At 38.8% G+C, this 27,798-nt stretch overlaps 1 protein-coding gene and 1 non-coding gene across 2 annotated transcripts in view; both read right to left on the bottom strand.

Moving 5' to 3' along the window:
- Positions 1 to 432: 432 nt before the first annotated feature.
- UCHL3 (ubiquitin C-terminal hydrolase L3) overlaps positions 433 to 27,798 on the bottom strand; it is a 57,543-nt gene continuing 30,177 nt past the window's right edge. Inside the window, exons 6-8 of the mRNA XM_049778948.1 lie at positions 9,754 to 9,829; positions 1,804 to 1,862; positions 433 to 638 (exon numbers count right to left, since the gene is read on the bottom strand). Of these exons, the coding sequence (XP_049634905.1) occupies positions 555 to 638; positions 1,804 to 1,862; positions 9,754 to 9,829 (219 nt within the window). The 3' untranslated portion in view covers positions 433 to 554. The remainder of the gene's footprint in view (positions 639 to 1,803; positions 1,863 to 9,753; positions 9,830 to 27,798) is intronic.
- Positions 19,133 to 19,243, bottom strand: LOC126017171 (U6 spliceosomal RNA). Its single transcript, XR_007498828.1, has one exon. It is a non-coding gene; the product is annotated as a U6 spliceosomal RNA (small nuclear RNA).

The raw sequence follows: 27,798 nt of genomic DNA, 5'->3' as shown, positions 1-27,798 counted from the left end.
ATCTAATTTTCTGCAAAGTATCTATCATTGGTAGCAATCTGATTAATGTGTTAGTTTCTCTGTCTCTCCTTATAGATAAACTCCATGATTGTAAAATTTACTGTTTACTGTTGAAACTTCAGTTTCAACAGTATATAGTTGATTCAAATAATGTGTTCCAAGTTTCAAATAAATTATTTCAAATTCAAATAAACAATTGTTATTGTTAAAAAAATGTGTTAGCATAAATGATGCCATTCTATTATACAGTATTCCAACTATGCAGGTGAAAATTGTTTCTGTCTGAATATATGATGTCCCTGAAAATTGGATTCTACAAAGTTAATGTGAGTCATCAAACAAGGTGAATCCTTCACAAAGAACTTTCTTCAAGACACCTTCAGTTTTAAATTGGAGCCACAAATGACATAAACCACAGATCAAGTCAAAAGGTTAATTCACATAAAGTTTAATTAGTTAATGAAAATATCAAAAATTCTGCATTAGTGTATGGCAGCAGATACTTAATTTTTGTTGTAAATAATACAGCATTTGGTGTTTCCATTATTGCCGAGCTATGCTGCAGAGAGAGCGATTGCATTGAACCGTAATTCATCAGGGTCACGTTCCATAAACTTCTTGCATACTTCTATGGCATCCTATAGAAAGAAAAGGCAAGTTTATCCATTTATAAACTTCGCTTAACAAACAAATCATAAATCATTTCATATTTTCCTGATTTATACTAATTTTATCAAGTACCTATTTTTCCAAATAAAAAAATAGCATACGCATTACCAGAAGAATGAACTAGTACAAAGGCTAAGAGGCTAAGAGTTAACTATTCTTTCTGAAGATGCTTTTTAGGAAACTTCTAACCGGAGAGTCACATATGTAATTATTTCTAAGCAGTGCATTTTGTTTGTAGTAAGAATCAAGGACACAAATGCAATATCCTGGACTCAGTGAAATATGATATAACTGACGGCTCTTTTGGAAGGTGTGGGCTCTTAAGCAGTGCTCAAAAATTTCGGAGGTCATACCTGGTAATACTTGTCCAACTGCGCTGGTGATGCTGTACAGTGTTGGAACCAGTAGGGTGTGTGTGTGTGTGTGTGTGTGTGTGTGTGTGTGTGTGTGTGTGTGTGTGTGTGTGTGTGTGTGTGTGTGTGTGTGTGTGTGTGTGCACGCAAGCATGTCAGGGCAGTCATCCAGGTCTCGGGCCAGGAATACAGGTAACTGCTGTGTGTGTGTGTGTGTGTGTGTGTGTGTGTGTGTGTGTGTGTGTGTGTGTGCGCGCGCACACATGCAAGCATGTCAGGGTGGTCATCCAGAACCAGGGCCAGGAATACATGTAACTGCTGTGCCATCTCTCTCTTGCCCTTAATACTACTCTTATTTTTTTCAGATCTATTACTAATTTGGCCAAAAAGCTCTGCAAACTTCTCTATTGGCTATCGATTTGTAACACTGATTCATTCTAACAACATCCTTGCAAAAAGAAAACAATAAAAACCATTTCTTTCAAGTGAGCGATGACATGGAACCATGGGGGAAAATAATTAAAAGAAACATCATACAACTGCTCTGTAGAGCTCTCTCCATCTTTGTTTTGTTTGTTTGTGTTGGAGTCACACCCAGTGTTACTCAGGGATTACTCCTGGCTGGCTCCGAGGGCCAGATGGGATCCAGGGGATCAAACCCAGATTGGTTGGTATAAGGCAAATGCCCTACACACAGTACTTTGGCTCAAGGCTTGTGCTCTCTCCAGCTGATGAAATGAGAACACAAAAAACAAAGATGCTGAGAGGGCTTTAATGTTACCTCTAATAGCGTATCGTCACTAGTTTCGCCGTGGTTAATTGGAAATGGTTTCCGGCCATCTGTGGAAAACAAAACGAATGTTTAGCTATTTGTACTGTATATTTTCAATTTTCATTTTCTGGGTTTGGATTCTGTTTTTTATTTTATTTTATTATATTTTATTTTTGGACTTTGGGTCACACCCGGCAGCGCTCAGGGGTTACTCCTGGCTTTACGCACAGAAATCACTCCTGGCAGGCTCAGGGTACCATATGGGATGCCGAGATTCGAACCACCATCCTTCTGCATGCAAGCAAATACCCTGCCTCCATGTTATTTCTCCGGCACCTGGATTTTGTTGTTTTTTTTTTTTTAAATATAAATCTTTATTTAAGCACCACGATCATAAGGATATTTGTAGTTGGGTTTCAGTCCTAAACAGAATACCCCACTTAACCAGTGCACCATTTCCACCACCAATATCCCCTTCTCCACAACCCCTGCCTGTATTCGTGACAGGCATTCTACTTCTCTTATTCTTTAACATTGTCATGCTCGTTAGTGTAGTTATTACCCCAACAGCATTCACAACTCTTTGTGGTGAGCTTCAAATTGTGAATCAGTCCTTCCGGCCCTTTCAGCCCTTAACTCTATTGTCTCTGGGGCCTTATTACAGTAATGTCTTTAATTTTTCTTAAAACACATAGATGAGTGAGACTATTCTGTGTCTATCTCTCTCCCTTTGACTTATTTCACTCAGCATAATAGATTTCATGTACATTCACACATAGGAATGGTTCATGAATTCATCCCATGATGGCTGCATAATATTCCATTGTGTATATGTTCCTTTAGTTTCTTTAGTCATTCATCTGTTGAAGGACATCTTGGTTGTTTCCAGAGTCTTGGTTGTTTCCACTGCAATGAATATAGGTATGAGGAAGGAATTTTTGAATTGTATTTTTGTGTTCCTGGGGTATATCCCTAGGAGTGGTATAGCTGGATCATATGGTTGCTCAATTTCCAGTTTTTTAAGAAATTGCCATATTGTCTTCCATAAAGGCTGGACTAGATGGCAATCCCAGCAGCAGTGAATAAGAGTCCTTTCTCTCCACATCCCCGCCAGCACTAATTGTTCTTGTTCTTTGTGATGTGTGCCAATCTCTATGGTATGAGATGATACCTCATAGTTGTTTTGACTTGCATCTCCCTGGTAATTAGTAATGTGGAACATTTTTTCATGTGTCTTTTGGCTATTTGTATTTCTTCTTTGAGGAAGTGTCTGTTCATTTCTTCTCCCCATTTTTGATGGGGTTCTTTTTTCTTTATTTTTCTTTTTTTTATATATTTTATTTAAACACCTTGATTACATACATGATTGTGTTTGGGTTTCAGTCATGTAAAGAACACCACCCATCACCAGTACAACATTCCCATCACCAATGTCCCAAATATCCCTCCTCCCCACCCAACCCCCGCCTTTACTCTAGACAGGCTTTCTATTTCCCTCCTACATTCTCATTATTAGGATAGTTCAAAATGTAGTTATTTCTCTAACTAAACTCATCCCTGTTTGTGGTGAGCTTCATGAGGTGAGCTGTAACTTCCAGCTCTTTTCTCTTTTGTGTCTGAAAATTATTATTGCAAGTATGTCTTTCATTTTTCTTAAAACCCATAGATGAGTGAGACCATTCTGCGTTTTTCTCTCTCTCTGACTTATTTCACTCAGCATAATAGATTTCATGTACATCCATGTATAGGAAAATTTCATGACTTCATCTCTCCTGACAGCTACATAATATTCCATTGTGTATATGTACCACAGTTTCTTTAGCCATTCGTCTGTTGAAGGGCATCTTGGTTGTTTTCAGAGTCTTGCTATGGTAAATAGTGCTGCAATGAATATAGGTGTAAGGAAGGGGTTTTTGTATTGTATTTTTGTGTTCCTAGGGTATATTCCTAGGAGTGGTATAGCTGGATCGTATGGGAGCTCGATTTCCAGTTTTTGGAGGAATCTCCATATCGCTTTCCATAAAGGTTGAAGTAGACGGCATTCCCACCAGCAGTGGATAAGAGTTCCTTTCTCTCCACATCCCCGCCAACACTGCTTGTTCTCATTCTTTGTGATGTGTGCCAATCTCTGTGGTGTGAGGTGGTACCTCATAGTTGTTTTGATTTGCATCTCCCTGATGATTAGTGATGTGGAGCATTATTTCATGTGTCTTTTGGCCATTTGTATTTCTTCTTTGTCAAAGTGTCTGTCCATTTCTTCTCCCCATTTTTTGATGGAATTGGATGTTTTTTTTTTTTTTTCTTGTAAAGTTCTGTCAGTGCCTTGCATATTTTGGAGATTAGCCCCTTATCTGATGGGGATTGGGTGAATAGTTTCTCCCACTCAGTGGGTGGCTTTTGTATCCTGAGTGCTATTTCCTTTGAGGTGCAGAAGCTTCTCAGCTTAATATATTCCCATCTGTTAATCTCTGCTTTCACTTGCTTGGAGAGTGCAGTTTCCTCCTTGAAGATGCCTTTAGTCTCAATGTTCTGGAGTGTTTTACCTACGTGTTGTTCTATATATCTTACGGTTTTGGGTCTGATATCAAGGTCTTTAATCCATTTGGATTTTACCTTCGTACATGGTGTTAACTGGGGGTCTAAGTTCAATTTTTTGCAAGTGGCTATCCAGTTGTGCCAACACCACTTGTTGAAGCGGCTTTCTTTGCTCCATTTAGGATTTTTGCTCCTTTATCAAAAATTAGGTGATTGTATGTCTGGGGAATATTCTCTGAGTATTCAAGCTTATTCCACTGATCTGAGGGCCAGTCTTTATTTCAATAGCATGCTGTTTTGATAACTATTGCTTTGTAGTAAAGTTTAAAGTTGGGGAAAGTAATGAAGTGTCTATTCATTTCTTCTCCCCATTTTTGATGGGTTATTTTTCTTATTAAGTTATGTCAGTACCTTGTATATTTTGGAAATTAGCCCCTTGTCTGATAAATTCTAGTTTTTGGCCCACACCCGGTGGTGCTCATTCCTGGCTCTGTGCTCAAGGATCACTCCTGACAGGGCTTGGGAAACCCCATGTGGTGCTAGGGTCTGAACTCCAGTTGGCTGCATGCAAGGCAAATGCCCTAAGAGGTATAATGTACCAATTAACATACTGATTAATGAATTTTGTCATGAGAAACTAAGCAGATACCATCTAAACCAAGGAGTGAAACTTAGCAATAAAGAACAAAATGATAATATATGCCTCCGGATACAATGCACTGAGAACACAATCATTTCATTGCTATGTCAAAAATTATAAATGAGGGTTGGAGACAAAGTACAGTGGATAAGGCACTTGCTTTGCAAGTGGCCACCTTGAACTTAATTCTCAATATATCATATGGTCCCTCTGAGCACTATCAGGAGTAACTTCTGAGTGCAGAGCCAGAAGTAACCTCCGAGCCTGGCTAGGTGAAGCCTAAAAACCAAAAACTAAAAAGAAGAAACTAATAAATAAGAAAACATCAAACCAAATCGCAGAATACTCAAAGAAAGTGCCCTATATGCTCCACTTGCTTCTTGCTCTTGAGGCCTCCTCTGTGGTGCTGGAGGCCACTAGAGTCAACCCAGCAGTTTTTGGGGACTGTGTAGAGCCAGGGATTCAGCCCATGGCCCCACTGATCCAGACACATCCCAGCCATCTCCCCACACCCTGTCCTGTACCCTTAAAAACAAACAAACTGACTGGGAACATTTTAATTGGTAATAGAAACATGGCAAATAAATGTAATTAGACAATGCTGGCTCAATGCTGAACCATGGGGAACTTTATTGTGAGAATAAGCAAATTCTAACAAGGGATGCAGATTTGATGGTAAAACTGGCTGAATGTTAGCCTCCAGATTTTAATAATTAATGCAGGAAAACATCCACTCCTGTATGGGAAAAACAAAGTCTTTGGGGTGTGACACACCCAGAAGTGCTCAGGTACTGCTCCTGGCTTTGTGCTCAGTGATCTATCCATGCAAAGTGGTATCAGGAAAGAAATAGGGTTGGGACACGCAAGTCAGGCACCTTAATTCCTGTGCTCTCTCTCAACATACTGAAGCTTTAGAGGATACAATGCCCTCCTCATGTGTGCAACTTACTTTCTAGATTATAAAATTATAAAATCTAGAAAATCTGAGTGGTTCATGATAAGAGTTTTATAATATATAATTTCTGTTATTTTGGGAAAAAGGTAAAATTATTTAAAAGTAAAAATGCTTTAGCATTTCGAAGTATTCTTATTACTCTGGCAGTTTATTAGTTAACTTTTATTATAACAGTTCAGTATAATAGTTAACTTTTATTATAACAGTTCAGTATATTAATTAACTTTTTTTTATCAAATTGTTTGATTGGTGGGCCCGGAGAGATAGCACAGTGGCGTTTGCCTTGCAAGCAGCCGATCCAGGACCAAAGGTGGTTGGTTCGAATCCCGGTGTCCCATATGGTCCCCCATGCCTGCCAGGAGCTATTTCTGAGCAGACAGCCAGGAGTAACCCCTGAGCACCGCTGGGTGTGGCCCAAAAACAAAACAAAAACAAAAAAAATTGTTTGATCGGTTCTGCATTTACCTATCTCATCACTCTCATTTTCCAAGAAGAGTAATTACATATATCTACTTTTCCCCCCTCTGCAAATGCCAAGACCCAAAGAACTCAGTTCCTTTCATCAGTAACCTTAACCCTCCAGTATGTAATGAACACATTAAGATTATCGCTATCCTTAGTTACATTAGTAAAAGCCTATTAAAATTTACACCTTATCTACAAGTCTGCAATCTAGTATTTAAAAAAATAAGGTGACTGGGGGGCCATGATGAGGCTCAGTGGCAGAACTCAAACTTCACATGTGTGAGTCATGGGTTTTATCCTCAGCACGGCCAAAATAAAAAGACCATTTTGAAAATTTATTTATTTTCCTAAACACAGCATGCCAATCTCTTGATCACTACTTCCTATTCAGTAACTCAATACTCCTTTCAGCTCAACATTTTGTATGATTAGGAATCTACACTAGGTTTACTAACAATGATCTTGCAATGAATCAGTAAATGCCCATTTTCATTTGTCTTGTCTTGTTCCTTGGTCTCTGTGACATCTCAAAGATTAAGGCAATTCTTTGGAGGGAGGTAGACATATGCTGTGTTGCTCAGGGCTTACTCTTGGCTCTGCACTCAGGGATCACTCTTGCCAGACTCAGGGGATCATATAGGATGCCTGTGAAAGGACCCAGCTGGCTGTGTACAAGGCAAATACCCTACCTGCTGACCCCTTTCTCTGACCCCAGAGCTATTGTTTGGAATTCTGAAATTCCGTAAATGTGTCTGAAGAACGTGCGCCCCAAAGGGTTCTTGTCAGACTGTTTCCATCAGTCATACTGATCATTTTTCAGGCTAACCATGAGAAGTGAAACAAGACCTCAGTAAAGCCTGTTTTTTCTGATGTTCTTACTTGAAACCCATTTGAAATTCTTTTGAGCGAATGCTGACATACTATAAACATTCTACATAAGCTTTATTCTTGCTCTGTATCATTTTTTCTTTTATTTTTGATCTTTGATTTTGCTTGTTTTGGAGCCATATCTGGTGTTGTGTAATGCTGGGTCAGCCTCGTGCAATATTCCTGTACTTTCACTCTGGCCCCTCTTCCCTCTACTGTCTTTAGAAAGTAGTTTAGAGAACTAATCAGCCAGCAAAACTGTTTTTTTAGACAACTCTTTTCTTTCCACTGAGATGATCAGGTTTTGCCTAGCAAAAGTTATATTTTATTTACTTATTTTTTTGTGTGTGGTTTTTTGGTCACACCAGGCAGTGCTCAGGGGTAGTTCCTGGCTTCAAGCTCAGAATTTGCTCCTGGCAGGCATGGGGGACCATATGGGACGCCGGGATTCGAACCGATGACCTCCTGCATGAAAGGCAAACGCCTTACCTCCATGCTATCTCTCCGGCCCCTATTTACTTACTTTTAATAATTTTTATTGTGACCAATGTGAATTACAAGTCTTTCACAGTTATAGTTAAGGTACATAGTGACAGTGAATCAGGGCCATTCCCACCATCAGTGTTAACCTCCCTCATGTTCCCAGTATGCATCCCATACCTCCACCCTTAGTCCTCTGGACTGCTAGTGTGACAGGTCCCATCTGTGTATAGCTTGTTGTAGTTTGGATCTCTTGATTCTATTGTTGTTGACTTTGGGTTGGGTATTTAGGTCTGATCATTTTTCATTTCCACTCAATGTTCGTGAGACTGCTTTTAGATCAACGTTTTTCAAACTGAATGATACCATCACCCCTACTCTCCTTCACGGGGTTGGGGGCGGCACTCGAACAACCCAAAACGGTGGTAGTAGCCTTGGAGCAACTGAGGGTAGTGTCTGTGTATTAACTTAGAGAAGGCAGACTCCAAGCTTGTGCTGAATGACTGTTTTACAAAAAAGGGTCCAATATGTTTGGGCATCTGTTTTAAATGTCACTGTCTTAGGACAAAAAAAGATAGTATGGGGGTAAGGCATTTATTTGCTGTGCAAGAGGCTGACCATAGCTTGATTCCTGATACCACATATGGTCCAAAAGAACCTACAGGAGTGATCACTGAGAAGGAGATATTACTGTCTGGTCCATTAAGTCTCTCATTCTGAAAGTTAACAATGACTTTTACAAATGTTACCAATGACCTTAATAGCCTCTCCTTAGAGGTAGGTATTTATCACTTTTCTTTTTTGTTATTGTCATTTTTTTTTTGTGGTTTTTGAGTCATACCCGGCAGTGCTCAGGGGTTACTCCTGGCTCCATGCTCCTGGCAGGCACGGGGGACCATATGGGACACCGGGATTTGAACCGATGACCTTCTCCATGAAAGGCAAATGTCTTACCTCCATGCTATCTCTCTGGCCCCTGTTGTTGTCATTTTTAACTATTTTCTTGAAGTTAACTAAACCAGCCTGGTTAGTCTCAACAATCTTTGTTTCCATCCCATTTATTCTTTATTCTTCAACATTCAAAGCAGAAAACTCAGTCACCAGGATTATTCTAGCACTTAAACTCTTAATGTGGCATCTGTCGCTACATAGATTCTGTAGACTGTAGTGCCTACGTTATCTTACACCTGTCTCTGTGAGTCTGGGATATCTGATATACTCCCATAGCAGCAATGGTCCTTGAGTAATGTGGCCCGGGAGGAGGTACGGAGATGCAATGGAGTGTGGGGAAAGGGACACAGGTATGGTTAGAAATCTACATTTTGAAGACATGTGAAATTATATCCCTAAAACATAAATAATAGACATGGGAACAAACGTCATTGCCATAAAAATGGTTCTATTTTTACAGATATGGAAAGAAAACACTTTACCTTATCAAATAAACTAAAAACAACAAAAAAACATAGGTTATAATATAAAAGGAAAGAATAAGTCTAAAACTGAATCATTATTAAATGTAAATATAGTTTATATGAACATTTTATACTATTTAAAACTAGGCTCAAGGTTTGGAGAAAGAGAACAAGCTAAGAAGATGTTTTGTAATGTAAGGCACACCTGATTCAATCCTTGGCACCATATGTTCCCCAAGGCCCAGCCAGAAGTGAGCCCTGAATCCCCCCAAAACAAACAAACTAGGTTTAATCGAATAAAACTAGGTTCAGATGTTGCTAACCAAATTAACTGACTAAAGATTATGAAATTAATTCATAATTTATTATAATGAATTTTATTGCTTATATAAAATATTCTTTAATTATGAGAAGTGCAACCATCAAAATGTTTTAGTATTTTCTAGTAAAATATATCATAACTAAAATCTTTCCAATAAAGCATCAATGACATGTAAGGCAATTAATTCATTAAGTAAACACAATAAATGCCAAAAGTTCTATTTATCATGTATATCCCCACTGTTCATATATCTCCCCAGAAAAATTAAAATAATTCTTACCTAATTCATAGAGATGCCCATCTACATGAACTAATGCAATAAAATGAAGATCTACTTTTTCATCTATACTGGGTGCCTGGAATAGGAGGGGAAAATAGATATTATATACATTAGTAGTCAAACAAATTAAGCAACATGTAAACTCATAAAAATGACATAAAAGGACCTGAGAGAACTTTTATCCAGTATCATTCAAGGCTCATCTTTGACAGGGTGAAGAGTGAACATGTCTACATTTACATGTTTGCCCCATCCTCAAAGCAAACAGCCACTAAATGCACATCTTTCTTCATCCTGACTGATCCAAGAACCTGTCTATGCAGTCCTGTTCATGTTGGAAAACCCAAATCTTTGAAATACTTGGTGCATAGCAGATGCACAATGCATAGTTTTAAGTGACATAAATGCATGTAATATTTGAAATATTGGGGCCGGAGAGATAGCATGGAGGAAAGGCGTTTGCCTTTCATGCAGAAGGTCATCAGTTCGAATACGGCTTCCCATATGGTCCCCCGTGCCTGCCAGGAGCAATTTCTGAGCATGGAGCCAGGAGTTTCCCCTGAGCACTGCCGGGTGTGACCCAAAAACCACACACACAAAAAAAAGAAAGAAATATTTAGCCTATGACTCAAGTTCATAATAAAAGAATTTAAATTTAGTAAAAGCATAAAGAAAGATAAAGGACTAATTTTCAAACTACAATGTAAGAATTAGAAAAGTGCTTTAGAGAGGGCTGGAGAGATAGAACCGGGATGAAGGCACATGTTTTAGATGAGATCACTACACAGTCCCCTGAGCACCACTGGGTATGACTTTGGAGGGCTCCGGCACCAATGGGTCAGCCTGGTAAACACTATCACCACAGCATCTGATTAGATGGATTGCCTGGAATGGTTCCAAAGCCTCCTGATCACACTTGGGAGGTCCCAAGAAAGAAATATAATTTACTGAAGACTTAATTTGATAACTGCATTTTGTTTTTGTTTTTGGGTCACACTCAGCAGTGCTCAGGGGTTATTTCTGGTTCTTCACACAGGAATCAGTTCTGGGGGGACTGGAGGAACATAAAGGATGCCAGGGGATTGGACCAGGTCAACTGCATGCAAGACAAACTACTGGCTGTGCTATCATTCTGGCCTCTTAACTTGATAACTGTACTTTCAAAACTGCAACAAATAAAATCATAAGATAAATAATTGCCATTTTCTCAGATTGTTTCACAAAATTAAAAAAATGAAGAAGTGCAGGAAATAGTACAAAGTTTAAAGGGAATAGAAAGAAAAAGGGTATAAAAACAAATTAAAAGGGGCCGGAGAGATAGCATAGAGGTAAGGCGTTTGCCTTTCATGCAGGAGGTCATCGGTTCGAATCCCGGCGCCCCATATGGTCCCCTGTGCCTGCCAGGAGCAATTTCTGAGCCTGGAGCCAGGAATAACCCCTGAGCACTGCCAGGTGTGACCCAAAAACCAAAAAAAAAAAAAAAAAAAAAAAAAAAACAAATTAAAAATAATTTGCCCTTTTCTTATTTTCTCGGTGAGCTCTCTTTTTCTTTTTCCTTTTTTTGGTTTTTGGGCCACACCCAGTGATGCTCAGGGGTTACTCCTGGCTCTGCACTCAGAAATTGCTCCTGTCTTGGGGACCATATGGGACACCAGGATTCGAATCACCATCTGTACTGGATCAGCTGTGTGCAAGGCAAATGCCCTACCACTGTGCTATCGCTCTGGCCCCTGAAACTTTTTCTTTTTCTTTCTTTCTTAATTTCTTTTTTTCTTTTTTTTTTTTTTTTTTGGTTTTTGGGCCACACCCGGCAGCGCTCAGGGGACCATATGGGATGCCAGGATTCGAATCAATAATCTTCTGCATGAAAGGCAAACACCCTACCTCCATGCCATCTCTCTGGCCCCTGTAACTCTTTTTCTATATGAAAAAATTTACTCTTGGGTTCTTTTTTAGCTTACCGAATTCATGCTTGAGCAATACTTTTGAGGGAAACTCAAAAGGGCCAGGGAGACAGCTCATAGGGCTGGAGCACATGCTTTGCACATGAAGTCTGGGGTTTGATTCTGGCACTGCATAATTCCCCGAGCACCTCAGAAGGGGTACCCAACTACCACTGGATATGCCCCCCAAAGACAAACCCAATACCTTTTAAAATATGAATAAATCAAATTACAGTCTAATTTTAACATCCTGTAGCACTAAATTATCTTGACTTAAAGGGGTTTTTCACTGTCAAGAAAATATAGAATTTTATGTTGCTGTAATATGAAGTCTTCAGATGCAGACTTGTAAAGGTACAGAATAAAATACACACCATTCTGGATTTACTCAATGCTCCCAAAACACAGAGAGGGCTTCCTCATCTGAATTCAAATTATGAAAGGGGAATTTCAACACAGACATATGTGGCGAACGAGCTCTTCCTAGCTTCAGTTGGGAACTTCAGAATTCTGAGTTTGCTGGAATGTGCGTTATCCAGCTTTTCTGTTGCTCCAATTCTAGATCCTCTCTTGGCCTCTCTCCTACAATCTCAGTCTGAGGAAGCCCCTCCCAATATTGGGGAGGTTCTCTTTGAGTAATCCTTCCCTCATACTAAGACATAATAAGACATAAAATATGTCTCCCAGCATTTTCAAAAGGTCTAATCCCTCAAACCTTGTAACAAACTAAATTTGTAGAGCAAAGGTGTGCACTTCCCCGACCTGGGAAGGAGACCCACTCTCTTGTCCAAATGTGAGCTTGGCTCCCTCTACTCAAGAGTCTGTCTTCTCTTCTGACCTTCCTTTCTCCAGTCCCAGATACTCCCAAGATCAATTTATGTTAAACAAAATGTGAAAGCAAGTCCTCTTGTATTCCTGTTGAATCAAACAGTCTTAGGGATCTCTCAAGCCAGTACTCTCATTTGCCTATGGCCAGATGAGAATAACTGTTTCTCAAGACTAAGCTAGCTACTTAAAAATGATCATAATAAGTCTTTCATTCCAAGAAATAGCCAAGAAATAGCTAGACAGAAAAGAAAAAAGGAAACCCTGTAAATTATCTTTTATAATAAAAATACTAGTCCTTTTACCCATCTAGGAAAAGGTATTTACTTACTTTACGACAGTATTTAACAAGATCAGCAGAATTTAGAATTGGTCCAGGGGTCGAAGAATAGTACAGAGGACAGAGCCCTACAGCCTTACCTTGTTCACAGCTGACCTAAATTTGATCCCTGAAAACTTCATATGGTCCACTGGAGCCCACCAAAAGTGAGTGACCCCTGAGCAAAGCCAGGAGTTAGCCCTGAACACTGTCAGGTGTGGCCAAAAGCTCCCTCAAATTAAAAATAAAATAAATAAAAGCTATGAATTATGTTTTAAAACATTATTTCAACACTATCAGTTCTTTAAGAATATTTCTCAGAGGGCTGGAGCAATAGCACAGTGGGTATGGTGTATGCCTTGGATGCAGCTAACCCAGGTTCGATCCCTGGTATCCATATGGTCCCGAGCCTGCAAGGACTATTTTCTAAGCATAGAGCCCTGAGTGACAGAAGTAGCACAAATACAAGAAAAAATCTTGGGCTGAAGCAATAATACAGAAAGAGGGTTGAATTGCTTTGCATGTGGCTGACCTGGATTCAATCCCCAGGATCTCATATTGTCCATTGGCAGGTATGGGCCCCAGCCCCCCACCCCCAATAAATACATCTTAGACTCAGGAAATAACTCAGGAATCAAGGACATACACAATGTACATGTAAGACACTAGCTCAATCCCCAGCACTGACTGTCCCCAAGATACAGTCCTAGGGGGTCCCAAAGTACCACCAGGTATAGCCCTAGTAGTTCCTGGTACCAAGTAGTTCCTGGTACCAGCTCTGTATCCTTGGTCTTAACAGTGATCCATCATGTCTCACCAAGTATCCCAGGGCCCCTACGCATTGAATGGGAAGCTCCCTTCCAAATACATCTCTTTGCTTCTAATCTGTGTAGTCCGCCAGGTATAAAAGTAGTACAACTGTAGTTAAGGATGTTAACACATATGCCCTCACTGTGAGCACTGAGTATCTTACACTTTAACTTTTAAATAAAAGCATAAATCAACATGGTAAACAATTAAGTGCTATAAAACCTTAGAGAGTAAGTAGTGCGTTAACATTAAATCTAGACACTGAAAGTTGTGAGTCACTGTACCTTTTATGGGAGGAAAATGTATCAACAAGGGGCCAGAGAGACAGCTCAGTGAGCAAGGCGGGAGAGTGAACTGTGCATGCAGGAGACCTGGGTTCAAATCCCTAAACACTGAGCGGGAAAGTGCCCTGAGCACTGTAGAGTGTGGCCCCAGTAAAATAAAAATTCAAAAAATCCTAAACATGCTCAGTGCTGTTAAACACAGCTAATTTTTAGAGAGCTTTATCACTAGATAAAGCTGATTTATTGAGTGATAAAGCTCGGGGAAAAAAAACCCCACCTAAAGAATACAAATTTCTAATGGGAACTAAGATCTTCACATTATTAAACAGGTAAATAAAATTAAAAACATCTAAGCCTTCCACAAAAACTCAGTGCCTGTACCTGTTCAGACAAATTCTTCCTTTGGATAAATTTAAATAGTATAAAAGTCTGCAATTATCTGCAATTATACAATTAAAAAATCACTCAACTGAAAATCCTTTAAAATATTATCAACAAGATGGGTCCAGAGTGATAGCACAGTGGTAGGACATGTGAATTGTGTGCGGCCAGCCCTGGATGAACCTTGGTTCTATTCCCAGAATCCCATATGGTCTTCCAAGCCTGCCAGGAGCGACTTCTGAGCGCAGAGCCAGGAGTAACCCTGAGCACAGCTGGGTCTGACCCCCCAAAATAATTATCAACAAGAAATGGAATGATAGTACAGCACATATGAAGCTGATCCTAAATGCTGTCAACCTTGATTGAATCCCAGTTTTGAATCCCAGCACTATACATGGCCCCCAGAGCACTGCCAGAAGAGATCCCAGAATCAGGAGTAAACTCTGATCACAGAATGTGGCCCCGTCAAAATGTTAACAAATAGTTATATAAAAGACAAACTCCATGGGACTGGAGCAGTGGCGCAAGTGGTAGGGTGTTTGCCTTGAATGCGCTAACCTAGAACAAACTGTGATTTGATCCCCTTGAGTCTCATATGGTCCCTCAAGCCAGGAGTAATTTCTGAGCTCATAGCCAGGAGTAACCTGGTGTCACCAGGTGTGACCTAAAAAGCAAAAAAAAAAAAAAGGAAAGGGGTGGGGGCCAACTCCAGAAACTCCAGGCTTCATTTGCATGACTCAGGACTTACTCTTGGCTCTGTGCTCAGGAGATCATATGTGATGCTGGAGAATCAAACCAGTATCAGCTGCCAAGCAAGATAAGCACCTTAATCCTTACATGAGCTCTCTGGTACCCTACACATTTATACATATACAATTTTTTTTTTCAAAAGATTCCCTAATGTTGAGTAAAATGCTACCTATTATCTCACAGAACAAGTGATAATTGATTAGATAGAAGTAAAATACAGAATTTAAATTTCACACATAAAACATATGATATAAATTTGTTTATAATTTTAAGAGTGCTTATATATATTATGTTCTAGATACTATTCTAAAAGTGTCTTATTTGTACTGATCACTTATAAATATCCTATGAAGTAGGTACTATGGTATGTCCCAGTTATTTATGCTCAAGAATACAAGAGCCTTTTGGTCACGTGGCTAGTAGGTGTTATAATCTCATTTCAAATACAGGTAGTATTGTTCTAGAATTCATATCATTAACCACTATTAAAATACTTAAGAGGCTAGAAAGCAATGGAATTAATGACTAAGAATTACATAAAAACATAAAAGCAAGAAATGAAGTTTTTTATGACATGTTCATTTATATTTGAAAATTTAAGTGTAAAAGAATATACTCTTTAGATTTCAATCTCTTGTACACAGATCACAATTTACAAAATTAGATTTGCACCATCTAATTCGTCCTGTGTCTCCTAGTGGGCCAAACAGTATTATGTATGGGGTAGCAAAACATATCAGATATGAATGAGTAAAAATGACAAATCATGTTATGACCCAATAAGGATAATGGAGAGACAGCAGTTTGTGGATATTCAGCACCAAAGAAAGATTACTTGGAAGACCATACTGGTATCTGATGAAAATAGACATTTCAGTGGGGAGAAAAAATGCCAGGACTGCAGTTCGGCATTTGAGTATAGTTCTAGAATACTAACTTGGGGGTAAGAATGTCTGACATCAACTACTGACTTTTTTAAGCACCAAAGATATTTCTATATACATATATATGTATATATAGTGTATATGTACATAAAGTATGTAGATACATTATGTATATATTATATATACATGTTATATATGCAATCAGAATTCCTCTGGCTTCACATGTCATGATAAATGAAAAATGTCAAGTTTCTTACAAATGCACAGCACACAACAGACTTTCAGATACAGTAGTTCTCTGTAGACTCTGCCAAACCACAGTCCTTGCCATTAACAATCTGAAACAGTGGTTTTCAACATCTGATCCATGAATCTGTGCCTGTCCACAGAAATTTCCTACCCAGTTGGCAATAAGTTACTGCCACTTAACACATGACATGTCTAAATATAAGGTTCATTATATATTAGATTCGAAACAAAAACACAAATGTCATCATAAAAATTGTCTTTAATTTCTGCCTCAGTATTTTGTGAAACTGTTTCCCTACTTTAACCAATTTACCAAAGTAAAATGGATGAAAGTTTAAAAAATAGTCGGATCAGGGATATGACTTAGTGTCAGAATAAACACCTTACACATATATGTAAGACCCTGGGTTCAACCACTGGCACCAATGTAAATGAATACAATAAAAACAAAAAGCAAGAGCTATATTGCCTAATTCTTAATTCAGTATCAGAATCCTATCAACTTCAGCATTTAAAATAATTAGCATGATTACGAGAACAAATATACTTTTAGTAGTTTGCTAACATCAGTTTTAAAAAGGTCATAAAAACATTTGTGGGAAGTCTGTACCAATTCACAAAAAGAAAATCTTCACTGCTACTTGAAAAAGATCTTTAGAAACTGAATAGGCAGGAAAGATTGGATCAAGATTAAACCAAGTACCAGAACCGTCAGGGAATAAATAACTTAGATGAAACACCCTACACCATGAAGGATTAGATTAAGGACAGCGTAAGTAAAGTGACCCCAGAGCATGACACAAGAGACTAGCATCATGTTCAGAAACATGAAAAAAAAAATAAAGAAACAGATGTCAAAGAACTAAGAAGGCACACCACATTTTGTTGACTCAAGTCAACTAAATGAAAAGGGAAAGATGAAGGGGAAGAGAATACATTTTAATAAAAACCGACATAAAACATCATTATGAATCTCGACCAGTACTCGTCAAAAGGCAGGTCCCTCTATGGCAGGATATGGAGTGTTAAGATGGATGTTCACCGAGGCATTGGTGGAGAAAGTCAAGTTAGACTGCAGAGCATGGAGGTTTGCTTTGCAATCTTTTGCAGGGAGGAAAAAAAAAATAATAATGGCTGAGTGAACCAAGAGGAAAGCACTTCGAAGACTGAAGAAGTTTAAGGAAAACAAAATGGAATGCCCTGGCCACTGGAAGAAGAGATGGAAGATTGACTACACTTACAACAGAATGGAGACCCAAAGATGGCAGGCGTAAGAAGGGTCGCCAGCGACGAAGACGGAGAGATGGACTGGTTGCCTTTGCAGGGCCTACATGGTTACGTTTGACCCAGGACAGGGATGCATGGTGGCACAATGATGAGGCCTTCGTTCTGCAGTGGCTACAATGAGGCTGTGATGAGGATGGCGAGGAGGACTACATAATTAAAACAGAGAACATTTTACTTAGACCACGTCACTGGGAGATCACTCATTCTTAAAAGCAACGTATGGTCATACGAGTACTGATAGGGTCTAGTACTTTTAATAAAAAAAATACTGTCTATGAATATTGGTTAAGAGTAGGTAAGTGGAGGAAGATACAGAACTAAGGTATTAGGTTATGTGCCACAGCTTTCTGTTAAGTGCACATGTGAAATGAATATAGCCTCTTTGGCTATAGCACAGACTCATGAGTATTTAAAAGGCACTAAAACGGAATTATTACAGCACACTGTTTTTTCTTTTTAAAGGGAATGCATATACAATATATATAATACATACAAAACAAAGAATAATGTGTAGAAGAAAACTGTAGGGTGTTAAGCACTAGTAAAAAGAATCCCTTGTAGCAGAGGAATTGTCCTCTTTTCAGAAAAAAATAAAATCACATACTACCCCCTAAAAAAAGACCCTCTTGTGAGCAAGAGAGCTGCACTATTTCTCCAGCTCCCTTTAAATGAACACATAAAAAGTGTCAACCAACTGCACCCAGGCTAACGCTGTTGCTCTTCTAGTTGGGTCCAGGATTGCAATGGCGTACCCCACCCATTCTGGAAAACAAAGCCTTGGTTCCAAAGAAAACAACAACAACAACAACAACATTTAATATCAAGAAGCATGAAATAAACTCTTGATGCTGATGGCCTATATAAACACAAACCACTTACATTGGGTAATTCACATGACAGAACTAATTTGATTTCTCAAACAAACATCAGACAGCACTCTAAATTATTCTCATTTTATAAAAGAATCCCAAGAACATAAAAGTTAAGAAGTGTAACCAATGCCACACTGCCAACAAGTGGCAGACAAGGGAATCAACCATATATCATTTGATGCTGGAAACCAATGATCTAAGTCACTGGTATAAAGCATAAGTGACCAAGAGAAAAGATATGAATAATATGAAAAGGTATGAATCAGCTCAGATTCTACTGAAGAGAAATCCTCTTAAAATCAGTGATTTTATAAGCCATTTGTTCAAACTCTATTACACCACCAAAGCCAAACCTGATCTGTTTTCCACAAAATGTTCAAGTTCTAAATCACAATTTTGTAATTTTGGCCTCCAGTAACACATGGAATAAAATTTATATCAGTATCACAAATTATAATTATTTACCATATAATTTTCACTGAAGTAAGAAGCAGTAAGAGTAGTGTTCTAAGACACTTGGTAATATTGGATTTTACAAAGCATTACCAATTCTCTTTAGGAAAACAAAGAGTTGGGGCAAGAACAATTTTTTTCTTTTTGGCTTTTGGGCTGCATTCAGGGATGGTCAAAGATTACTCCAGGCCTTGTACTCAAGAATTATTCCTGGTGGTACTCAGGGGACCACATGGGATGCCAGGGATCTAACCTGGATCAGTCGCATGCAAAGCTAGCATCCTTACCTGCTGTACTATGGCTCTGGCCAGCTTCATTTTCTTTTAATATGGAACGCTTTATGATTTTGTGTGTCATCCTTGAGTAAGGGCCATGCTAATCTTCCCTGTCTCTGTCTAATTTTATTTAGTATATATTATGCTGAAGTGATTATTTTCCTTTAGCTTTATCAGTTGTTCACCCCATTAAATTCAGAGGCTCTCATTTAGTGTATAGTACTTAATGTACAATAACAAACTATGCTTATTTATGTCTGATTGGAAAACTCATCTCCTTATCCCATGTAATATTTTTCTTTGTGACTAATAAAATTCCTTGATCTAGGTTTACTTTGCCAAATATTAACAGTTATTCCAATATTTTTTATGTTTGCATTGCATATCTTGCTACTCCTTAAGTTTTAGTATTTTCACATTGTATATTTAAAGTGACTTTTTTGTAAACAGCTTTTCACCAATGTAATCTTCAACTTTAATTCATAATTAGACCATTTGCACTTTTAAAAATATGTAATGGCTGGTAAGATTGCATTAAAAATCTATTCATTTGCCAAATTTCCATTTTTTTTCCCTATCCATTCTTTTTGTGCTTTTATGCTGCTCTTGGTATCATTTTAATCACAGGATCGCATATGGTGGTGCTTGAGGGGCCATGTTGTACCATGCCGCAGACTCAGGGCCTTGCATATGCTAGGCATCTGTTCTGCCATTTGAGCTATCTCCATGGTTCCCTTTGTATTATTCTTAACTTACTACTTTATTGTTTATATATATATATATATATATATATATTTTTTTTTTTTTTTTTGGTTTTTGGGCCACACCCAGCGGCGCTCAGGGGTTACTCCTGGCTATCTGCTCAGAAATAGCTCCTGGCAGGCACGGGGGACTGACCATATGGGACACCGGGATTCAAACCAACCACCTTAGGTCCTGGATCAGCTGCTTGCAAGGCAAACACCGCTGTGCTATCTCTCCGGGCCCTATTGTTTATATTTCATTTTGGTCTTCTATGATTTCCTTTTTTTTTTGGGGGGGGGGTCCACACCCGGCGGTGCTCAGGGGTCACTCCTGGCTGTTTGCTCAGAAACAGCTCCTGGCAGGCATGGGGGACCACATGGGACACTGGGATTCGAACCAACCACCTTTGGTCCTGGATCGGCTGCTTGCAAGGCAAACACCGCTGTGCTATCTCTCCGGGCCCTCTTCTATGATTTTCAACACATAATTTCAGTCACAACCTAATTTCAAATAATATACCATTTCATATGATATGTAAGAATCCTTGAAAATTATTATACTTATATTTACCTTTACTTGCTCCATTTCCAGTTTCCTCCAATACTATGCGTAGGTCCAAACTCTAGTGTAGGTTGGATGGTAACAAGCTCTCTTGGTTTTTGTTTGAGAGTCTTAGTACGCACACACTGGGGAGGACTCAATATCTCAAGTTTCTAGAGGTTTATCAACAATGTTAGGTCTACTGGTAGGCTCCTTAAAGGCATTCATCTCTGGTATACTTTTTATTAGTAGTACCATTTTCATTTGGTTCTTTTTATTTTTGTTCCAGTTCAGGGTCACTCCCAGCAGTGTCCAAGGGACCACGAGGGTATTGGAGATCAAACTGGGGTGGCCATATACTTTACCCTTTGAGCTACCTCCCCAGTTATTCTTTAATTCCTTTTTTATTTAATAGCTTCCAACTTCCTCCATTTGATGGGACACACTCTGCCTTTTCTAGATGGACTTTAATGTATCCATCATAGTTATTTTGCCAGTGGCTGGGTAGTGCTGGAAATTGAAGCCAGGGTCATGCACTTATGTAGGTGTTCCATCACATGAGCCCATCCATAGCCTCAACCACAATTATTCTGAATTGTATATGATGGCTACAAATCCAAATCCTTTAAGTCTGATTCTGCTGATCATCTCAGTTCAACATGTTACTATCTTAACTCACCTATAATTTTTTTTGTTAGAAGTCTTTTATCTTATATAAAAAGAGATAAAAATAGGTATGCTTGGATGATGCGAGGGAAAACACAGAAGGTCTCAGAGCACTTGTCTTGCCCATGGCCAACCTGGGTTCAAACCCAGTAGCCCATATAGCCCCAGAGCCTGCTAGGAGTAATTCCTGAATGCAGAACCAGGAGCAACCTCTAAGCATTGACAGGTATGCCCCATTCCCCCAAAAGAGAGAGTAGATATGCTTGGCACAACTCTTCTTCTGCCAAGCCTTCAATGTGAGCAGTTAAATTGTTTTGCTATACTTTTACTATGACTGCCCTCAGCAACCAAATGGCTTAAAATTAATCTAGCATTACTCAATGTTTAAGATAGGAGCTGTATGCCATTTTTTTAAATGTTCTTACAGTACCCAGATCTTAAGTATTTCTGCTCAGACCCATGTTCCAGAAAGAATTTCCCCATATTATTTGCCTATCTCCACACATTTTATACTTATTTGATATTTGACTGTAATATGATAAGTAAACAGATGCATTTTTTTTTTTAATTTTGGTTTCTGGCTCAGAGGACCATATGGGATGCCCATATGGATAGTACCCAAGTAAGTCACATGCAAGGCAAGCATGTTCCCCTCTGTACTCTCTCCACTCCAGCTAAGAAATTCTGTATCATTCTTGGATAGATGGTATTCCAGACTATCTGTGGATACCAAGGCCAAGGCTACCTAAAGCAATCTTCTCTCTCTGTTTTCTCTTGTAGAAGTTTTGCTTCTATCCAAGAGCGATGTTTTCTCTATTCCCTTCTCCAGGAAAGACCAAGGATTTTAACTTTTGCCCTATGAGCGAGAATCCAGCACCAAAATATTTTCCAAAGGTGGTGTGTGTGTGTGTGTGTGTGTGTGTGTGTGTGTGTGGTGATTTATTTTTTATTGTTTTTGTTTTAGTTTTGATAGGGAGATCACACCCAAGAGTGCTCAGAGCTTACTCCTGGCTCTGTGCTCAGGGATCACTACTGGTAGATTGGGGGGATGAGAGTAGGGAGAACCATATGAGGTGGCAGGGAACAAACCTGGGTTGGTCACATGCAAGCATCCTACTGCTGTCCTAACACTTCAGTCCCATCCTTTTCTAGAGCTATAGCTACTCTACCTATCCCCTCAGGCCCAGCACCCATGCCTAAGATCTGAGGGTCTCTCCTGACTTATTCCCAGCCTCTCTCATAAGCACCAAGAGAGAGGGGAGTTGGTATAAACTGCCATTTCAGGACAGCTCACACAGTTTCAGCCTTTACTTAATTTTTAGCAAGTTCTCAAAATGAGTTTTTTTGTGTTTTTTGTTTGTTTGTTTGTTTGTTTTTTCTACGAAAGGCAATCATACTCCTCATGCTGCATTTTCCACCATCCATACATTTTGGTAACACCTCTATCAGGATACATATATAGAATTTTTATGACAACATATCATACCTTAAATAAGTCTAAAATACATTTTCTGGACATTGTTTTCTAGTTTTCTACAATAATCTGCAGCAAATATGTTCAACAGTATCTATAAACATTCATTTATTTTTTAGTTTGGGGGCCACATTCTGCAGTGCTTAATCCTGCTTTTGTGCTCAGGAATCACTCCTGAGGGCTTTGGGCACTTTATGACATGCCAAGGATTGAATCTGGTTGGCCACATGCAAAGCAAACACCCTATCCATTGTTCTATGGCTCTAGCCCCTTTTAAATAGTAATATTATGTAGTACGACTGAATTTCAAATATTCTAAACTACAGATGCTATAAAACTCAGCGGTGGGGGATGTTCAGACCATAATGTTGTATAACATTAACCAACTACATACATATGTATATGTATACATACACATATATATGCACCTTGATATATGGAATTCCTTCAGCAGAGTGAATTTTTCTACATCCTCCCTCTTATATAAACTTATATAGGAAAACATGATGAGTAAAAAATGGATAAAACACCTATAAAGGGTCAGTGACATGTACAATAGAACATCATACGTTTTGATGTGAGAGACCCTAGATTTGAAGCCTAACACCACATGGCATGCCAGAACTGCCATATGTGGTTGTGGGCCACTGAGTAGTGCTGAGTGTGGTCCTCATAATAATCAAATACAAAAATAAAGCCATCCATATGGACCCTGATAGTGTTTGAGCAAAAGTTATTTCTTGTCAGAATAGAAATGCTTATAAATTCTTGGGCTGAGCGGTGGCGCAGTGGTAGGGCATTTGCCTTGCACACAGCTGACCTGTTCTGGTTCAATCCCCCAATGTCTCATACGGTCCCCTAAGCCAGGAGTGATTTCTGAGTGCATAGCCAGGAGTAACCCCTGAGCGTCACTATGTGTGCCCCCCCAAAAAAAGAAATGCTTATTAAATTCTACCATATTAGTTTCTAAAACACAGGGAAGGAACTTTTTGTTTCAGCTGATGACCATTTATATATTTATAACATTATTTGTGGGCCATACAAATAATGGACCATGGGCAGCCAGTGAGAAGCATACACATCTGTTCTGTTATATCCATGGGCCTGCAAAATCATGAGAACTAGCTTGGTATATGCTTACATGAAAAATACATTTCTACATGAAAAAAATGAACCAAATATTGTTTAATAACCAAAAAATATTAAATATCGAGGAGACTATGAAGAAATGAACCAAATCAATAAAAGATGAAAGAAGTTTCTCTAACAAGCAAGATGTTTAATTAATGTGCCTAACTCTATGTGTAGGAAAAATGAAGAAATTAATAACTAAGAATTAGAAATGTTCTAAAAACTAAGAAAGAAATGATATATATCTTCATTTACAAAACAGGGCTACATAATAGTATTTATAAAAAAGAAATAAATGTTTGGGAAGTTATCACAAGTGCTCTTAAACCATTCTAAAATTCTACAATTAAGTAAGTAGATTTTGGCTTACATCCATTTTCTCATTCAAGTGAGCATACTATCATTAAGGAAAATATCATAACTATGTAATCTCTTGAACATGAAGGGATCATTAGCTGGTAGATACTTAAAGTAATTATTGTTTTCCGAAGTATATAGTACATGATTGCCAAAGACTGTGGCTGATTTATATATGAGATTTTATATTTAATATAAGATAAAAAAATCTACAATTAACTAAGTGCCAATTTAGAAGGATCATGAAGTATTCAACTCAATTCTAAATGATCATTGCAATTCAACACATATTTGAATTAATTTATTTACTACAAGTAACTATTTTAGGAGAAAAGAAACATTTTTTTTGTTTTATTTTGTTTTTGTTTTTGGGCCACACCTGGCGTCACTCGGGATACTCCTGGCTCTATGCTCAGAAATTGCACCTGTCAGGCTCAGGGAACCATATGGAATGCGGGGAATAAAACCCAAGTCTATCCTGGGTCAGCACTATGCAAGGCAAAGGACATACCACTACTATCACTCCGGTCCCAAAAGAAACTTTTTTGTTTATTTGTTTGTTTATTTTGGGCCACACCCAGTGACACTCAGGCAGGTTACTCCTGCCTAAGTGCTTAGAAATAGTTCCTGGCTTGGGGGACCATATGGGATGGCAGGGGATCGAACCACAATCCGTCCTAGGTTGGCCACGTGCAAGGCAAATGCCCTACCGCTGCACCACTGGTCTAGTCCAAAAGAAACATTTCTAATGCAAAACTTACTTTGGTTTTGTTCAGGTATTTTGCTTTAGTTATGCATTTTCAGAAAATGGGGCACAGAGAGATACACAAGGAGCTGAGATATAAGCTTTGCATGTGGGAGCCAGAGGCCCTTCATTGTTCTCCAAAGGTAAGGAAAATGTCCCTTGTAAGGGGCAAAAAAGGGAAAAAACAATTAAAATAAAAGGAAAAGGGGCCCTGAGAGATAGCACAGTGGTGTTTGCCTTGCAAGCAGCCAATCCAGGACCAAAGGTGGTTGGTTCGAATCCTGGTGTCCCATATGGTCCCATGTGCCTGCTAGGAGCTATTTCTGAGCAGACAGCCAGGAGTAACCCCTGAGCATCGCCGGGTGTGGCCCAAAAACCAAAATAAATAAATAAATAAATAAATAAATAAATAAATAAATAAATAAATAAATAGATAGATAGATAAATAAAAGGAAAAGTGCTCAAAGGAAAGGAACTGGCCTTGTATGTGGCTGACTCTGATTCAACCCCTAGCACCAAATATGGTTCTCTGAGCACTGCTAGGAGTGATATCTGAGCAAGGAGTAAACCCTGAGCACCGCAGGGTATGCTCCACACCCGCTGGTCCCACAGAGAGGAAAAAAAAACATTTTTAACAAGGACAACACTTCCTATCTGTGTGACCTTGGATAAGTAACTAATTTCTTTCATTATCCTATCTATAAAAGGGGATAGCCATTGTACAGAATTGAAAGGAATATGACATATTCTCATGGAATGCCTTCACAGTCACATAAAGTAAATGGTAACCAACATTATACTGAGATGGCAGACACTTTCAAAGCTAAGGGAATGAAGAATACGTGGAAACTAATAAATATCTTGGTTTCAATTGCATTCACCCATACATGGTGCTCCTTCACTAAAGCCAGAGCACTAAAAACTATTGGGCTGTTTTTCCAACACCAGCCAATTCAAGGGGAGACACTGTTGGTTTGGATGCATAAAACAATTAAAAATATACAGGAGAGAACAATGTGTACATTTTTTTTTGTTTCTTTTTTTTTGGGGGGGGCACACCCATTTGATACTCAGGGGTTACTCCTGGCTAAGCGCTCAGAAATTGCCCCTGGCTTGGGGGGACCATATGGGACACCGGGGGATTGAACCGCGGTCCTTCCTTGGCTAGCGCTTGCAAGGCAGACACCTTACCTCTAGCGCCACCTCACTGGCCCCCTTTTGTTTTTCTTCATTTTTTTTTTCATTTTTCTCTTCTTAATGGATAGATCCAGAAATAAAATACACCCCCCAAAAAAGTGAAACCCAACTTTTCCAAGTTTTCAAAGTACTGACTCCTTTAACTGACCTGCTGATAAAACATAAACTGAATCATGCCAATTAAATTTAAGTTCTTTCCTGAACATGGCAAGTTCTTTCAGACCTTCAAAATACAACAGGGTTCTAAATCTGCAAACGGAAAAAGCAACTTAATTTTTCTACTTACTTTTCAAATGCCATGAAAAGAAGTAAAATTCTAAATGTGTTTACCATGTACAAGGACAAGTCATGAATAAGGCAATGTAGACACTATAGACAAAACCTTTTAACATTTAAAATAGAAATGATTAAGTAACTCTAAATGAATTTCTGCACTTCAACACAACACATTGGACTACACTATGTTAAAGCCCAAATATAAAATAGGAAAGTAAAACCAGATTTGTACTGAAGATGCAAACTTTCCTACAGATCATCCATGTTCGGTTGGCAAAGAAGTCAAAGTAAAACATGGGCTAAATATCAAAATACACAAAATGACACACTATAATATTCTATGGAAAATGTGAATAATGGCACATTTCTTCATTTTGCTAACCTAATAAATCCAGATGCTCAGAGATGTCAACATAGTTTTCAGACATCTTTCCCCTACTAGTCTAACAACTGCTTATAAGTCTCTATGTCAGATAACTATGTAAACAAAATGACCTATAGTTCTTTGTTCTTGTTTTTGGGTCACATCTGGCAGTATTCAGGAGTTACTCCTGGCTCTGCACTCAGGAACAATTCCTGGAGGACTCGAGATATAGGATATGGGATACTTGAGAGCAAAAGCAGGTCAGCTTCGTGCTAACTCTAAGTAACCTATATAGTTCTAAATGTCACATTAGTCTCAAGCTTACTATTGTTCATAGTAATTTCTGGCTATATTAATTTTCCCCCAAAATGTTTTTTATAGCTACATGATCCTCTTTTTTGAAAAGCTGTGGTCTAAAACAAAACCTCAACAACTATGAACAGAATCTTATTACAGAAGATATATTTACAAAGAAGAGTAACATTTAGACAAACTTGGAAGAGTAAACTGATGAGCTTAGTCTAAGAATTAAACTTAAAATAAGTAATATGGGCCCGGAGAGATAGCACAGCGGCGTTTGCCTTGCAAGCAGCCGATCCAGGACCAAAGGTGGTTGGTTCAAACCCCGGTGTCCCATATGGTCCCCCGTGCCTGCCAGGAGCTATTTCTGAGCAGACAGCCAGGAGAAAGCCCTGAGCACCGCCGGGTGTGGCCCCCCCCCCCAAAATAAATAAATAAATAAATAAATAAATAAAATAAAATAAGTAATATGAGGGGCCGGAGCGTCTGCCTTGCCCGCGATAGCCTAGGACAGACCACGGTTCGATCCCTCAGCGTCCCATATGGTCCCCCAAGCCAGGAGCAATTTCTGATCACATAGCCAGGAGTAACCCCTGAACATCACTGGCTGTGGCCCAAAAACCAAAAAAAAAAAAAAAAAAAAAAAAAGTAATATTAGGGCTAGAGAGATAGTACATGGACAGGGCTCCTGCTCTCCACAATGCTGACTGCAGCTTGCTCCCTGGCTCCACATATGGTTTCCTTAGCAACGGGTACAGAGCAAGGAGTGAATCCTGAATGCAGCTGGGGGTGGCCCAAAAACCAAAATTTAAAATAAGGAATATTTAATGCCTCCATTTCTATAAACATTAGGTGGGCGCTGGAGAGGGAAATGAAAAAAAGAAAGATTATATTTAGAGTAGGAAAGAAGAAATCACTT

This window comes from Suncus etruscus, chromosome 8 (genome assembly GCF_024139225.1).
Source record: "Suncus etruscus isolate mSunEtr1 chromosome 8, mSunEtr1.pri.cur, whole genome shotgun sequence".
Classification (NCBI taxonomy): domain Eukaryota; kingdom Metazoa; phylum Chordata; class Mammalia; order Eulipotyphla; family Soricidae; genus Suncus; species Suncus etruscus.
The sequence above is the reverse complement of the archived record's forward strand: the minus strand, read 5'-3'. Positions and strand labels throughout refer to the sequence as shown.